The sequence below is a fragment of the Xiphophorus hellerii genome, chromosome 2, assembly GCF_003331165.1.
Source record: "Xiphophorus hellerii strain 12219 chromosome 2, Xiphophorus_hellerii-4.1, whole genome shotgun sequence".
NCBI lineage: Eukaryota > Metazoa > Chordata > Actinopteri > Cyprinodontiformes > Poeciliidae > Xiphophorus > Xiphophorus hellerii.
The window spans coordinates 19,088,743-19,106,370 of record NC_045673.1 but is presented as its reverse complement, the minus strand read 5'-3'; the positions used below and the strand labels follow the sequence as shown (position 1 = coordinate 19,106,370).

The 17,628-nt window shown below is 37.0% G+C and overlaps 1 protein-coding gene across 2 annotated transcripts in view; it reads right to left on the bottom strand.

Annotated features, from left to right (window-relative positions):
- LOC116734840 (spondin-1-like) overlaps positions 1-17,628 on the bottom strand; it is a 96,391-nt gene that overhangs the window by 10,988 nt on the left and 67,775 nt on the right. For both annotated transcript variants that reach the window (XM_032586371.1, XM_032586361.1), the window contains exons 7-11: positions 15,089-15,153; positions 11,077-11,278; positions 8,036-8,176; positions 7,722-7,797; positions 4,653-4,835 (exon numbers count right to left, since the gene is read on the bottom strand). In XM_032586371.1, coding sequence (XP_032442262.1) covers positions 4,653-4,835; positions 7,722-7,797; positions 8,036-8,176; positions 11,077-11,278; positions 15,089-15,153 — 667 coding nt within the window. The remainder of the gene's footprint in view (positions 1-4,652; positions 4,836-7,721; positions 7,798-8,035; positions 8,177-11,076; positions 11,279-15,088; positions 15,154-17,628) is intronic.

The following is a 17,628-nucleotide window of genomic DNA, read 5'->3' as shown; positions in this document are numbered from 1 at the left end:
CTTGACTTTTTTTGCTTGTGTAGCTGTGATTCACTTCAGCCTTTACTGTCATGGATCAACAATATTTACTGAAACATAATCAATCTGATATATAGAAGTTCATTGTTTGTTAATAGAGGTTTCTGGTATGGATTTATATTACAGGTGTGGAAGGTTGGTTTGACATTTCCCCTAAATGTCAAGCAAAACATTAAGTGAAATAAGTAACAACTTTCTCTCAGCCATTTAGATTCATCACTACTAAATAAAAAGGCAGCCAATCTTTAAAGAAAAAGTTTGAAATACATTAAGAAGGGCTGTAGACCTTTTGATGAGGAGCACCTTTAAAACTTAGTAAGGTCTGGCTGGTTGGAAGAAAAATATAAAGAAATAAGGTGTATTATTATAGTGACCAGAAATCTGCCACATTTCACTATGACCAAGGCTTCTGAAAAAAGCCTCCACCATGATTTAAGACTACGGTAAAATAATATTTTATCTCACAAACAATGTTCCTAAGATCTTAAAATTATGGAAAATGAAAGGAAAAGTTATCACCAAACTGTTTAAATTACTGAATACATGTGAAATGCTTCTTATATGTATGAATGTATACTTGCACTACAGACTTAACAAGTTTGTGTCATTTATGGCCTTTATTGATGAAAAGCTTCACAGGGAGAAGGTCAGAGAGAGAAAGGGAAACATGCAGTAAATGATCTAAAGTCGGGAATGAAAACCACAACAGTTTTGTGGAGGACTGTAGCCGCTATACACACGTGTCTGCTGTAGCAATGAACTACGCGGCACCCCGACATAAGTGAACTTTGGCCTTTCAAAGCATGATTTATGATCGTTTAGAATTTTAAACATATATTACTGTGTAAAAAAGAGCCTTAGTCTTTTCATCCCTCAAATTTTATAGGACAATCTGTACTTTATAGAAGGAAATACAGATAAATACATATTTTTCTCTCTCAGGTTAAATGAAAGGTTTGAAAAACAGTTGAAGATATTTTGGTTTTGAATGGAGACTGTGCAATAATCACAAGATAAATGGTTATTGCACCCCAAAGCTAGAAGCTCTGAATCTGACATCTCCATTCTGATCTTCATGTGAAATGCAGTTGTAATGTTTTTGGTTCATTATATGCCTTTGCTACTCAGTCAAACCCATTTGTCATCGTCAATTGTTAATACACCCCATGCTTTCAGAGCAGGTTCAAAGAGCACAAACATCATGCTGCTGGAATTCAGGATTACACCAGGGACTTTTAGATTTTCAGTCAAAGGCTCTCCAAACTGAACAGTTTCAAAGGCTGCATGACAGAAATGTCTGTGCCTTGTCCCCTGGTCGCAGGACACCTGTCCCTACACACTGAATATTCCACGCAGTTGCTTGGCTAGCAGCTTCTCCACTAAGCTCAAAGTTTAAAGAAGCATTTTCAAAGAGTTCTCTTTTCAGAAATGACTTCAACCCAGTTTTCCCTTAGGGACTGTCCTATTCACAGCAAGGGCCTGAGGGAGCCTAAGTCAATATGTATGACCTCAGCTTGGATCAGGTGAAGAGTGAACTGCAGCCTCCGAAGCTTAATGAGGCTCAGCTCTGCCATTTTTTCATCACTATTAGTCAGGGTGGTGCTCCACGACCCCAGTTTTATTTGCTTGTGGAAAGACACTGTACAACCCTAACTGCTTTCGACTGAAACAACCCCTCTGAGATAGGAATAGATAACATATCACAAGTGTAAAGAGGGGGGCTGTCAAAAGCAGGTGATTATGTGGGAATAGACCTTGTAAATTGTAGATTTTCTTCGGGAATGATCAATGAACTCTGACAAACCTAAATGAGCCTTTCTTTGACTAACAACACTTGACTCTCGTATACTTCAAACAAACTGATATTGCTTACCAGCTGCAGCCTAATAAAGCAGAACTAAGTGAATCATTAATAAAAGATACAGGTATCTCAAGCTCAGCAGGGCCTCCAGAGAGTCGGAGTGTTTCCCTGGAATATTAATCATCCTGAGTGTTGCTTCCCATCCTGCCCCAGCATGGACCCCACAATTATCAATCTCCCACCACACACTAATGGAGCACTAAATGAAAACAAAGGAGAGGTGCTTGGGAATAAAAAGCTATCTGTGTTGCGGTCTAATAATCGATAAAGGGTGTAGTGGAGGGTAGAAGCGTGGGTGTCTGTGAGAAGCTCCTTTAGCCTTGAACTGTTTCACTTGTCTGATCACTAAAAGACTTCCTGGGAGTGAAAACTGAGGACTTGAGGAGACAGTGGAGACAGGCACTGCCTTTCAGCACTTGTTCCAGATGCTTTCAATAAAAATTGGACAAAAGCAAACTTCAGGCATTTTGTGATAATGTGTGCGCTTCTTCAGCATCATCATCTCTACCTTGCAGGATAAGAGAACCAACTTGACAAATTGTCATAAGAGAAGAGAAACACAATAAAAGGCTGATGTTAATCTGTGGATATCTTGAAATTTAACAGAGATCTGAGTTATTAAATATGTATTTTTAACTTCCCTGCTGTGTGTATTAGTCCTAATTATCCTTCAGAAAAAGACATTTGTTGTTTTTTTTGCTCTAGTTAGGTTTGACATAACAATGAACACATGGAGTGTTGATTTCTTTGATCCTCAGAAAACACAATCAAATCCCTGTTTAGAGATCTGGGAAGCAGAGCGCTGCTGAGATTTAATTGCTAATCCTCACAATTTTACCAAGTGATTATTAGTCTTCATGCAATGTGAGATTTACGTGTACATTCCTTATTTGCCTATCCACCTCAAAGATCTGTGGACTTGTTAGGACCACTTTTTTGTCAAATTGCTGCTCATTCTCCTTTGCGCATCTTAGTGGGAAGAGCATTGTCTTTCAAACCTCCTGATCTGATAAAAAGGCATTTTGAGTCATCAGGATGGATAAAAAGGCTTTATGCAAGTTTAGACAATTTGCGCTCGAGAATCACATTTGTTTGAAAACTACAATTTGGGATCAAGTTTTTATTCTTCTCTAAATAACTTTAATCTAGGTGATTGGAAAGAAGGTTCAGATTCACAAGAAAAATTGTTGATGTCAAGGCACGGGACAGCAGATCGTGTTTTTATCCTTGAAAAGCTGCTTAGAGCATTCTGAGATTTTGGTTTGATTTTCCACTTGTTTAGAGGATATGGAGAAGGGTTAGAAGGAGTTCAAGTCACATGGTGTCTTGTTCACAAATGATGGTGAGATTGAGCAGGAGATGGATGCCCAAATTGGAGGCTTATGACTCCATTGTAATGCACGTGTTGATCCCGTCTGTTGTGGTAAAGAAACAACTATTGCAAAAAGCAAAATTCTCAATTTACCAGTTCATCTATGACCAAAAGCCATTGTGACTGAAAGAATGAGATCCCAGATTCAAGTGGCTGAAACACGTTGTTTACATTGTAGGGTGGTTGAGGTTAGCTTTCAGAGATTGGGTAGGGAGGCAGAGGAGTTCTTAGTAGTTTCTGCTCCTCTGCATCAAAAAGACAAAGCTGAGGTAGTTCAAACATCAGCATTGACTCTGTACCTTCAAGAACCAATTCGTAGAATGGATTTAAAGTATTGAAAGAAAAGAAATCCTTTTTGAAAATATCTTCAAAAAGGCCTGACATTAAAAATAGTTTTAACTAGTTTGAACATTAATCTGATTGAGCATCCCAAGCTCTGAGATAATTACATCACAAGAAAGTGCTGCAGTAAGCTGCTTAAACAAAACTTAAATGTAATCCTCTTTTGATGTTTTGTGGAAACTACACTGATCTCCTCTTCTTTTGGGTAATCAAGCTATAGATGACATTGGTAGGTATTCAAGTGCTTTAAAAAATATAGTAGGTCCTCTGCTAAAACCAAATGAGATAAATTGTAAAAATAATATTTTTAGCTAGATATTTTGGATGATACAAAGCTCCTTTTTTAACCAAAGACAGTATTTTATGCTGTAAGTTAAACAAGGACAGAATATTGAAATATGTTCTATATGAATTTACAGTGCAAGGACAAAAGTCATTTTAAACTTACATATTTAAGTTTCTCTTTAGTCTATGCTTTTTTGTCAAACTTAAATGTAAAATTTTTATTTCAGATAAATATAACAACAGAAAATAAAAATAAAAAACTGTGGACTTTAAATAAATAAATAATTTTGAACCTTGTGCAACAGATTATGAAGCTCAGGTTGGTCCGAAAAGGGGAAGTCTATGTCAAAATATGGACCTATTATGCAAATTTTGGCCTACAAGTTAACTTCCAACTTCAAATCCAGACTAAACTCAGAACACAATTGAAATAGCAATTTGGTGAAAACTGTGGGCAGCAATTGGACCCACAATTGGACCAATCCTAAGCAAGAGCTAGGATTTGTAAGCCAAGTGTAAGCAGGGCCTAACTCATTAATTTCCAAAGTATTGAAGTGGCTCAGTAAGATAAAGCTGACCCCATTAAAAGAGAATTAAAGAATGCTTTCCTTCAGTTTAATGAGAGAAAATACAGAATTATCCTGATCTGTATTTCAGCAGTGTAAGCCCAGGCTGTTTCATATGCAAATAAATTTTACTTATGGACAGCAAGCTGCCACAGAATGCTTATTCTTTTAAAATCTTTATATGCATTTATTGTGTATGCCTTCTTACCCTCCATACTGCATCCTGGCGCCATGCAGGGCTGGAAGTCCTGGGTGTGAGGGCAAGGTACGCTGAGATCCAGCTGAGCCTTTAGCATCCGTTGCCTCATTCGGCGGCCTTTGTCACAGGTGGCACTGCTACAGGCTGACCAGGGAGACCAGGCAGAATAGATACACGTCTCCGGTGTGTCATCTAAGAGAGGCAGATGGACAGATCATGAAAGGGTAAGGGCTAAGTTCATTTATTTCCTATTATTCGGGGAAAGCCTCAGGTGAAACGGTCAATGTGGGAAGTTTAATTTGCATCTCAACAGATTAATAATCTATCTCACTGTGAATGAACCAGAATTCTCTTTCAGGTGCCGTGAGAATGAAGAAAATTACTTAACACTGAGTGTAAATGTGAGTACAACACATAGCAGACCACCAGAATCCCCCAAATCATATCCTGGCAAGAAAGGAAGCAGCAAGGGATTCAGGCTAAGCACAAGATGAATGTGATTTGTGAATGTCTCATCCAATTATCAGCTGAAGCAGTGGTATGAGAAGTAGCAGGGCTATGAGCTTCAATTAAAATTTCTCTCCTGGGACTTTGGAAAGGCAGGAAAAATGAGAGGAGGAGGTGAGAGTGAATATACTTTAGGGCTGCAGGGACGAACCGAAATGGACCCAGTTCCCTGGGATAACACATAATGACAAAGGAAAATGAGGAAAGAAAAGAGCTTAAAAGCTAAAGAGAGAGATGGGTGGATCTGTAAGTGAAAGCGTTAAAGGTCTGGGCTGACCAGAGGGAGCAGCCTGAATGGAACCTCTCCTCTTTAGACTCATCCCACATAGAAGCAAGAAAGAAATCCTGGACATGCAGAGGGACAGAGAAAGTCAGGAAAAAGGGAAATGGGTCATGACTCAAAGGGGTAGAAATTTATTAAACAGCTGGAGATGCTTGCTAAGATTTTTGCCCTGTGTGCAAAATCTTGAACTCAAACCAAAAATCGTTTCATGTAAAAACAGGTATTAGGGCCGAGATGAGAGAGGAAAAATATTACACATCACTTTCTTAATCACGAGTTGTTCAGTGGGTTGAAAAAAATATTAATACTTTGACTAAACAGAAGTAGAAAATTGAGTCTAATCAGCTCTAATTACCTAGTTTGTTCACACAAAGACAGTAATTTTACACCAGTTTCACACACTCTCTACATACAGATATTTAAATCTAAAAACTAATAAATAAATAGTATATATATCCATATGAATAGAATAGAATAGAATACAAGAGAAGAGAAGAGAAGAGAAGAGAAGAGAAGAGAAGAGAAGAGAAGAGAAGAGAAGAGAAGAGAAGAGAAGAGAAGAGAAGAGAAGAGAAGAGAGAGAATAGAAGTTGTTTGGACTGGATGCTTTGACTATAAACATCAAAGACTCTTGTAACGCAAAGTGCAAAACATTCAAACAGGTCTTAATGACAGATGCATTATACCTGTAAAATATTGCTCAATAGCTAAAATTGGTCAGTTTCATGTAGAATCTCATCTCTGCAAGGACTGGGGCAGAAGAATCCAAATGGCTGACCACAGTCCAGATCCCAAATCCAAATCCAGTCTTGTCTAATAAATTTTTTTTCCCCCATGTCCACAGTTGAATCACTTTTTTATGTAATACAGTACTTATAATGAGTACAGAGTGACAATGGGTCTATCAGCTGCTTTAATGATATGAAGCCTAGGCGCAAATTCAAACTGGAAGACTCTTTTATCCCCACCGGGACCCGTTAATTGAAGCGACCTGCCCACAATCGTCGACCTATCAACGCCGGACCAAGCCACGTCACGTCCAATCACCGACCAAGTCCCAGCTGATAAGGACCTTCATCCATGGTGTCCTTCGCTCTCCAGCCGAGCTCAACCCACCACCACCCCTTCTCCTCCATTCGCCCGGTCCTGAGGCCCGCACCCTTCTTCAACCTCCACCACCAGTGCCGGGCCCCGGGGGATGACGTTCCTAACAGCATCGGGGATGCTCATCTGAAGCCTATCGCTAATGCTGCGATAACCGTTATCCCCAGCCGGGGCCCGAGCGCCAAAGACTTTAAATTCTGTTTGTCAATAAACTCTTCTAATTGTCTTCTCATCTCCGTCTGAGTCTCTCCAGATTGAACTATACTTTCTTGCCCACTCTGTCAATTAAGGTGGATGGCAATCTCTTGCTAGGTTTCAAGTTTAAATGATGGACTGAACAATGCTTAGAGAGATGCCTTGGGTTGTTGTTTTATTATCTGTCTCTTTTGTTACTTGCTACTGATTTTATTTTCATCAATTTATGTTGTTTAAGAAACCTATGTTTCTTAGACTTTTTCAAGAACAGCTGTATTTATGCAGAGAATAAATAAAACACAGGTGGACAAATTAGGAGACTTTTAAAACCAGCTTGTCAAATTACTGTATCCTTTTCTTTCTGTTTCATAAAAATGCACTACTTTGTTTCCTTGTATTTACAGTAAAATACAAGTTTTATGTTGTTGCTTTATTGTAAAAAAAAAAACAAAAAAAACATAGAAACATTTAAAGTGGTATGACTTTCCAAAGGCCCGCTATGCAGTGCTACTAGGATATCAATATTCAGATCAAAAAACATTATCAGGTGTATTTGAGAAGGACAGGACTCTGAACCAGGGGTGGTGCTCTGCAACAACACAAACTCCACCTTCACCCAGCAGGATGAAGCCAAAGGCCAGCTAGATCTATAAAGTTACTATTTGACCTCTAATCTTAGCTTCATCTGAAACCAGCTGTGTCTGCAATGAGCATGGTTTGCTTTCTCAAGCTTAAAAAGACTCAGTTTCAACACAGCCTCCAGGATTCAAATAAAGAGGTTCAAATGTTAAATTTACAAGTTTATATAAATACAGACATCTGAAGAGAACCATTTTCCAGGAAGATGAAGGAAATATAAAATCGCATAATAATAAGGCTTGAATTATTTAATAAACACTTCATCAACATCTTAAAGTTACTGTGTTGTGTTATGGTTCATTTTCTGGTCAGCTGTAATACAGAGTGTCTGATTGTCCAATTTACTTTACCTTCCTCCTTCTCCTCCTGTCCAATATCGGCTACTATGTCATCGATGGTGTCTGGCACCACATTACACTGTTCTCCCTGTAAACAGGAGGAAAGATTAGATTAGGATCACAGGAAATGTAGCTCCTATGTGTCGCTTTTAAGTTAAGTTATTACCAATGTCTAATCTATGGTTCCTTCAAAGTTGGACCAGATCTATGCCAACTAAAGAATATCTATATTTGTGCACCTTTAACCATTGATTGTCATTTGGGCATGCCTATTTTCTATGTCATCGACACAGTAGCATAATATACATATACGGTGAATATTTTACCTTTCTAGCAATACGTTCCACCATTACCCGAGCCACCGGAGTAATTGCGCCCCCTTCTGGGTCATAGAAGGGGCTTTGAGGGTGATCCAGACTGGTCAGAGGCCGGATTTTCTCCTGAGGAACAGTGGGCTTGTTTGGTGACTGAAAAACCAAAAGGAAAAAGTGTCAGTGATCTGTAAAATGCTGTGAAGTAATAGTAAATCAAGAAGCAAAGATCAGTAACTGCATACAAAATAAGTTTTCATATTCAAGAGATATGCCCAAGAGAGGACAGTATAGATTTGAAACAAGGAATGGTTAGTAATTAAAAAGAAGAAGCTGAAATTTAGAACCAAGAAATCATTCATGGAACAAGAACACTATTCCAACTGCAGCATAAAAGGAATGAATGACTATAAAACAAGCTTTTCAAAAGAGGATAATGACATTGTTTCTCTTGATGAGAACAACTTAGTCACAATTCTTCAGAGTCAATAAAAAAGTTATGATGAAACAATAACCCCTAGATTTAATTACTAGCCAAGATGGCAGGTGTTTTATTATTTGATCTCTGCATGCATCAGTGATTCCCTTCTTACTCTGCTTTAATAAGAAAGACCCAGCTCTCTTTTCAGGTGCATCAAAACGTGAGTTTTCAGGCACTTGGTTTAAAACAATAAGAAAATGTAAAGAAAGAAACATGACAAATATCAATGGCAGCAAACTGCATGGTCTATTAACATACAGCATCACTGGATATGTTTCATCATTCTGACCAATACTATGGATGAATAAATACTTTAGCAACATTATATTTTCATCAATTGAATGTTTTTTTAAACCACAACAATATATCTATGAGATTGATGAACAGTGCATGACATTAATTTAGACCAGATTGCTCCAGCATAGCTTCACAGAGCTAATTTCAAAATCAAACGAGAATGTGTCTGTATCTGGAATATCAGCAGGTATGGGTTCTTAATTTATATTGACATAGCTTTGCATTGTGACTCCCACATCATTTTTGTTTAGTAATATGAACAATATTTTCAGTTATTTTTATAGGAAGATTAATTGCTAGCATACAATGTTCAACAGAGGAACCATAATGAATTAAAGCATAAATCCTGGTAGAGGTTATTACAATCAATGCAAAAGATGTTTGATCCAAGATATTTTTTCAAAGGTTTTTGTTAAAGAAAAAGAAAAAGGCCTAGTATAATCTAGTATGCAATATGTAGTAATAAATCTACAAATTTGTGAGTATAACACAACACAGGCATATTAGTCTCACTCTGTCCAAAAAGTACCTAGACTAGGTTAGGCCTAGGCGTACCCTGGCGGTTTTAGAAAACCACACACAAAAAAAAGGAAGAGAAAACATAATTTAATAGACAAGTGTTTCCAGGAAAATTCTTCAAACACATTAATCTTAAGGAAGAATGAAAACAAAATCCCACAGTTTTGTCTTTGTTCTACTATTAAACTGACTTTCATAAAGAATAACTTTCCCCTGCTGTGAGTGCTAATGTTTACAGAAGTGACACTGTCAAAAAGCTCACAAGGCTAAAATTAAGCCCCGACTACTGAAGAAACAGTTTGCCTTTCAAAAGTAACACACCTGGCTTCATGTGAGTGAGATTTTTGGAAAGTATTTACCATCTTTCCTCTGCAGGATGAGATCCATGCGTATTCATGAGTACACAAGCTATAAATAAATTGCTCTAGTCTCAAAACACTTGGTGAATATGGATAAGCCTCTTTTATTCCATGACTGTAGAATCTAAAGAAGCCTTTCACAGTACCAGAAAGCAAAAGTGAAAAGCACTTGGATCCTGTGTTTAATAACCAGACTGATTTAGACATACTGCCTGTGGTCCTTCCATCATTGTACAGAATAACACGTAGAAAGTCTAAGTTTGATAGACTGCCCTTAAAAAGAAGTTCAGTATAAGCTAAAATAGAATCATGGGAAAATAAAACACATACATTCCAACCTTGCTGCCTCTTATGGAAGATGTAAGCTTCCATTTAATATCACATACAAGTAACTTGAGAAAATGGAAAATGGAGCTGCTATGTCTGTTAGCACCACCTCAAGCCAAACAGACAAATGCAATGAATTTAGAGGAGGGATTGTTGAATCACATAAAGTAACAAAGGTTATTCACAAGTGGAAAACATTTAGAACAGCTGCTATTCCCAGGAGAAGGGATCAGAGAAAATTTACCCTTATAGAGAAATAACTAAAAAACACAGTAACTTTATCTCAGACACTCTAAAAGACTCAGTTAGTAAATTGTTTTAATTTTCTTGTGTGAAGACAACTTCTTTTTAAGAAGACTGTAGTTTGAATGAACCAAAACACTTCCAGAACAATGAAATCTGAACAGATAACACCAAAGTTGGGATGTCTGACTATAACTTACAGTACCACATTTAAATATAATCTCAACATACAGTATCTGCATAGGCAAGTTTTAGTAATTTTCAAGCATGGTGATGCAGTGGTGATGATATGGGACTGTCAGGACCTTTTCACTCTATATTCCTTAAGTTTACTATGAACTCTTCTGTAAGTCAACATTTTCAACTGTCTGACAGCTGATGATTGTCCCAAACTGGGTTATAAACAGGACAATAATCCCAAGCACAACAGCAAATGTACAACAGGATAAATGAAATAGAAAGGAACTGAAGTCTAGCAATGTTCCCCTTACCCGGACTGAAATGCTAAGGCTGCATTTTGAGAGACCATTAACAAGATAAATCCTAATTGTGTGACAGCATTTGTCTATTACCTCATGTTTCATTGTGATGGCAATGCTGAACAGCAAAGACTTCAGTAATGTGTCTCTAATGTGACCACGTTTCATTTTTTGACTTAATGACCCTTTTTCCTCACTGATGTTGTGATTCCTTATTGACCGTCATGATGACAGATTTTATAAATTGCCAACATTGTCAACAAGATGCTTCTTTGTGGCAACTGCAGGATTCTTAATTTGGTAGTTCTCTGTCTCTGACATAAAAAGATGTAATAATACACAAAATAGTACCTCATATGTAACACCACTGTCTGTGCCTGCATCCCACGGAATGAGGTCTGCGACAAGTCTCTGGACCCAGCCACAGTCCTTGGTACAAAGGTCCTCTCCGGACAGCCCCACGTTCCAGTCTGGGCTGGGCCCAAGCATAGTCAGGAAGGACATAAGGTGCCGGGTCTGATCCACAGAAAACTCTGCCGAGGGAGCAGCTCGCCTGATTTAGGTGGTGAGAAAATAAAACACGTTAATGTTTCACATCATAAAGATGTTTTAATATCGCACACAAATAACGCAAGTAAAAACACAATGCAGTTTTGAAATGATGATTTCATTTATTAAGGAATAAAAGTTATCCAAATCATTAAAGCTCTGTGTCAAAAGTAATTGCCTTCTAAATCTAATAACTGGTTTTGTCACCCTTGGCGGCAGCAAGTACCATCAAGCTTTTCTCCTTACTGGCAATCAGTTTTTTCACCACATTCGGGGGTGATCAAACACAAATGGCTGCTTAAGGTCATACCGCAGTGATCAGATTCAAATCCAGACTTTGAGTTGGCCACTGCAAAACCTTACATGTTTTGGAGCTGTTTAGAGGCGGACTGTCAGGCTTTTTATATTATTTACACTTCTTGAATGAGTTGTTAATTGGTTTATACTTGTCAGACTTGCTACTCCTGGGAACATTTACCAATGTTCTACTGCATGGTTTCTTTATCTGTAAATAGATAAATTAAATTTACTGGGATTTGCTGGCATTGTAACCATTTCCACATCAATAAATGTCAGTGGAAATGTTTCCTGCTGTGTTCTAAAATTTTAGCCAATGTGTTGTTGTCAGAAATGTTTTATCTTAGCACTAGTCATGGCCGGATTCAATTTATTTTAAATAAAATTGGAAATTTCACATAAATCATGATTTACATGGGGAAAGGCAACTAGTTTTTCCAAATATGACAGACTTGGTTTAGGATGCCTTTTTACTTTGCGAAACAAAATAACGTCAAAACTGCTTGTTGTACATGTTGTACTTTGTCAAAGCACTGTTTATACCATATTTGTAACTGCAATGTAAACACATTGTAAAGTTGTGCCAAAAAAGTCTTGTTAAAAATCTTGTTTTTAAAATAGCTGACTATTTCAATTTTTGAGGTGACAATCATCCATTTGCATAGTGCTTGAAATCAGTCTTCTTCTGTTAACCATGTTACTTGAGAGGAAACGGGCTGTCATCATCAGTTCACAGCAAAAGATTTTCACAGGAAATAATTTTGCTTCCCGTGAAACTTTGCATAAATTAATCTTTTGCTAGAATCATCAACAACTCCAACAAGGAAGCTTGTACTGCAGTGAAGGAAATGTCACTAAGGAAGGCCACTAAGTGCAATATTCTAAAGATGACTCAACTGAGGGAATGGATTGCTGTCAGTGCAGAGATTGCTCAGGAATCGCGGTTGTACCACTGAGAGTTTTGGATTCTAGCCTTATGCCAAAAGGAACAACAAAGAAGCTACTCCTCTTCAAGAAAATCATCAAGGCCAGGCTGACACTTTGCAAGAAGTTCCAGGAAATGTCAGCAAAGTACTGGGATAAAGTTCTTTTTCTGGTGATGGCCCCTTCAGGCTCTTAGGAGAAGAAAATGTGAATAGAAAAGGTTAATATTAACATAAGTCCCAAATCATGCTGACAGTAAGTAAGTCAGCAAGGCAGACTAAAACCATTCATGTCTGTGTTTGTCTCTCATCAAAGGTGGTAGGTTCACTTACTAGTAAAAGTACTTACGACTTAGATTTTGCCAAAAACCACTTTCATGAATAAAAAAAGGGATCCTAATATTGTCCAAGACCAAGTTCTGCAATCTTTGCACAAAAATAAGGAACAATTTTGAAATTAAAACTATTTTTTTTCAGCATGAAGTATCTCAAAGATCAAAACAACACACCTGAAACAGAAGAGTTAATGAAAAATGAAATTTCTGTTAGTCTCAAAACCTTTGTCCAGGTCTGTAATTTATTCACATACATAATCATTTGCAAGTTCAGGAAATCTTTGGAATCTCAATTAATTGCATGCAAATTTGACAGTTTACATGTTTTGACCTCTGACCCCAGTTAGACCGCTAATGGCTTGATAATTGCATCCACAAAATAGCTAATCGAAAGCTGAAAATGTCTGATTATGCTGCAATCATCTTGCGTAGCCATAAAGTCAAGACTGCATTGAGACATCTGGGAAAGAATTAGGTTGCAAGAGTTTTTGTTAGTGACTTAAACTTTTTATTCTAACCCATACAAGGGCAAAAACATTACATCCCAGCAAACACAGTTGCAGAATAGAAACAATGTTTCAGATTCACTGAGAGTGTGACTCTGCAGGTGCATGCAAATATGTGACTGCTGGTACTCATAAAAATAAGAGTTACACAAGCTATCGCAAATTGCTGACAATTCGAGGAAGGGCAATTAAACAGATGTTTAGTGAAAGATACACAAGTGTCGGCGAGTAAGTGAGTGTGCACATAAAGCCTCCAGGGTTGCAGTCGTGATAAGATCCTAATTGCTCTTGAACTAATTCTAGAGGATGCTAGTGTGTTAATATTCAAACAAGTCAGCATGCCACTTACCAAGCATATAAACGATGCCGTCAGAAAACAATAAGGTTTATTAATATTCATGCACAACAATAGCTCATTGATTGTGCTAGAGCTGAAACTTTATTCAAACAACTTCTATGTTCTGCTTATTAATTGTGGTAATTGCTACTTATGATGCAGATTAATTCTGTCATTCATGTATAAACCAAATTATCTGAAGATACATTCAGGACAAGAGAAATAAAGTGTCTCATACTTTTCTTTTGATCATCTGTTACAGATGATGAACTTTCTTTGTTATTTTTAGTCATGTTTGTTTGGTTGTTATTTCTTGGAATATGCTTTGAATAATTTTGCAGTCGTGTCCATATAATTTCTCAACAAAATATAATCATTCGTTTCTTTGTTTATCTCAAAAGTAAAGTCAACGTTGTCCAGACTTCTGAATGTTCAGTGAGCAGCTGTTTTTTCAGCAGAAATTACAAAAAAAATTAGATTAACACATTTCTTCAAGAAGCAACCTCCAGTAGTGCTAAACAAGATGAAAACATGTTTGCTCACACCTACCTACCAAATACCACACATATACAAACACAAATACATGCACAATTGCTGCAGCATAAGTCCCATCTTTCCACTAATATCTGTTTTTCAATCACTAACACATTCTAAGAAGCACAAGATCAGCAAATAATTGTTTAGCTTCTGTGAATTAAACTAAGCTTTATTATGAAGTCGAAGGATACCACTCAACACCAGCAATTTCCTAGGTATCGGAAAAAGTTAAAATATTAGTATTTGGACAAAATAATCAAAAACATGTACACCTATGTATTTTTTGTTGATCCCAAACTTTTGCTGGGGAAAGCCATCATTATTGCTCAATTTTTGTTTCAATCCATAGATTCAGAACCTTGTCTTATGTGAGCCAACAACTGAGGAGGTCTGCTACAGCCTCTTGTAGATCATTTCAGACCCCAATATGAATGCTAATAAGCTTTTAGTTTCGGCAGAAACACAAAGTGACAACTTGTTATTGCTGTGCTCACATACAATTAAGAGAATTGTCCTCAGACAATTAGAGTTACATTAAAAAACAGCTTCCTGACAAATCTGCAGGAATAAGGGTAACACTAAGGTGACACTAACGTGATGCTAATATCAATTAATGATACCAAGGACTGCAAGTGTTACAATTTAATAAATGAATAAGCCATTATATGAATTATATAATATATATATATATATAAATAATGATCCAATTTCCTTCACTGTGTATTGTTGGAGTTGGAGAAGTTACTCTCAATCAGTAAAACATTTAACTGATTGAGAAATAAATACTCCTTGGCCACAAACTTGTCACTTATATTTCTGTTTAATCTCATCTCAGAAGTACAGAAGTACCCTCTGTTTTGAAAATTGTGTGATACTTACAGGTTAAGTGGCTGCCATGCTGGCCACTGAGCTTTGGTTTTAATGACGGTCAGCACTTCATCACCCTGCAAAGAGACAGAAGAGTGGGTGTTACGCAGTGTAATGTGCTTCTAAATGTACAATCACAAAGGGAGAAAAACGAAACATGCACAGGGAAAAGACAAAAATTGACAAATTGACATGACTGGTGGGGAGAAATCTCATTCAAGGACAACATAGTATATACCAATTTTCTTAGGCTTAAGAGTGTGGGTAAAGTGGGTGTCATCATGACAAAATGGTCCTCAGGTGTTTTACTTTAGATGTCTTTGATTCTACATGGTGACGTCACTGTGCCCCCACCAGTCTGGTTGTTCTCTTTGCAGCATTACAGCCACTTTATGTACTGCAGCACACTCTTTCCATTACTATGAATCCCAACAAATTATTCAGCCAAAAGCAGGAGAAAAAATGATAGATTTTGCCTAAACTTGAAGAAGTTAGTTATAGAGGAAGGAAATTTGAAGTTTTAAACACACCTTTACAGTTCAATAAATATCTTTAATGCAATCTCAAATTCTCCATCTTTCACACTTTCTCAGACACGCAGAAAGAAAAATGTTTTATCTGGTTGACTGAAGGTTACAATCTTCTCTATGAGGCTGAATAAAGAAAAACAAGTTCAGGCTGGAGCATGGATGTGTATTGTGTCCTCTGTTTGAGTTTGTGTGGTTAAAAACAATTTTAACAAGTGAGTGTTCATTTTCTCTTTCGTGCATCCTGGGGCTTTGAGGCTTCAGTGGCTTCAGACCTCACCCCACTCTTCCACACACCCAAGCACACGCACACACCGCCAAGCACCAAATAGTCACATACAGACAGAAAGACACACACACACACACAGACAGATATGGAGACAAATACAAAAACACTTCTCTTGAGAGGGCAAGAATCAAAACACAGTTCCAACAAAGTGACAAGAAGTCAAGAGGAACAGAGTCATAAATGCATTAATCAATGTGCAGTGGACAGAAATCCAGACAGGAGCGGTTTCAGGCAAAGCAATAACAGAGATCCTAATCATACGTTTCCTTCTGCAGCATAGCCTTTTTGTGAGGAGAAAAACTACTTATTCAACTTTTCTGGATTTGGCATATTTTCAAATACAGCAGGTCTTTGCATGAAAACATCATGATTGTATTCAATAGAACGAGCAAAAATAAAGGTACATGTTTTGATTTATGCAATTTATATAGATGTAACAGCAATAAAGTTGCTACAGGTGTATAATACTGAACTGAGACTAATAAAGTATTGGTGATAAAAAGCATTGGTGACATCCAAACGTTTGAAATTGTTTCCAGAGACATGTTTTAAGGTGCGAAAGAAACAATGAGCCATTTGGCCACAGTGATAAAAATAATGTATGAAAGACTTAAGATGAGGCTTTCAGACCTAAGAACACTATATAGCTGTCGATTATGGATAGGCAGTATGGACTCAAATGTTTTTCAAAACACTTTGCGATATTTATTGTGTCAAACATAAAGTGATGACAAAAAACTCCCATGAAGTCGTTTTTAGCAATACATTGTATTTTATTGTGCATCACTGCATAACAGCATACAATGCCTCATAAACACGCTTGTTCTAACCCCTCCCCTGCAAACAAAATCAAACACCTATTTAATAATAATGAATAGGCTGTTTCTGGGCACCAAATGAGTTAAGTGGTGCAATTTCAAAGACAACAACTGTCATTTCGAAAATATTCTTATTTATTGTTTCACTAATGGAAGTAACAGAAAAATAGGAAGACAAACTATCACATTAATGCTTGGTTTTGGGTGATTTGATCATCATGAAGAGTTTATTGTTGTCACAAAAAATCAATATTCTCACTGTGATAAAACATGAATTATAATGAAGATAAACAGTATAACTACTCATCTCTACTCTCAATTATGATGACACTGTGCTGCCACCTAGTCTGGTGAATTGCACAAAGATAATAGAATACCTAACAGAAGCTCAAGTCACTTGTTTTGCATTTCATTTTATCCAGTACACATCAGAAGTTCAAAAGTAAATTGCAAATTCTTTGACCTATAAGTCAATTATTTCAGCCACATATCTTCTATTAAGTCTATTTTGTACAATTTAAGTGGATGGCATAATGAAATCTCAATCAGATTAACCACTGTTAGAGAGTCAGTCATGCTTAAATTTTTCCCCTCGTCTGAGCAATTTGGTTCTTGGAATAAACAGGTTTAAGGTAATTTTATGTCATTTTTCTTACCAGCATTCATTACCAGACAGCCAAAGATTTTCCTCAATAAAGGATAAAAGAAAATCATTCTCTGACAGTCACACTGTCCTGCACATTTTAGCTGAAAACACATGGCACAAAAAGCTTTGTGGAGGCTGTTTGGGAATGCAAATTTCTCTGTAATGGTCCTATTTGTTTATGGTAATTATAGTAATGGTACAAAATAACTGTGATTTTCCAATTTTTCAAAGCACATGATGTTTTTTTTTCAGAATGTTTTTAAGAAGAGAAG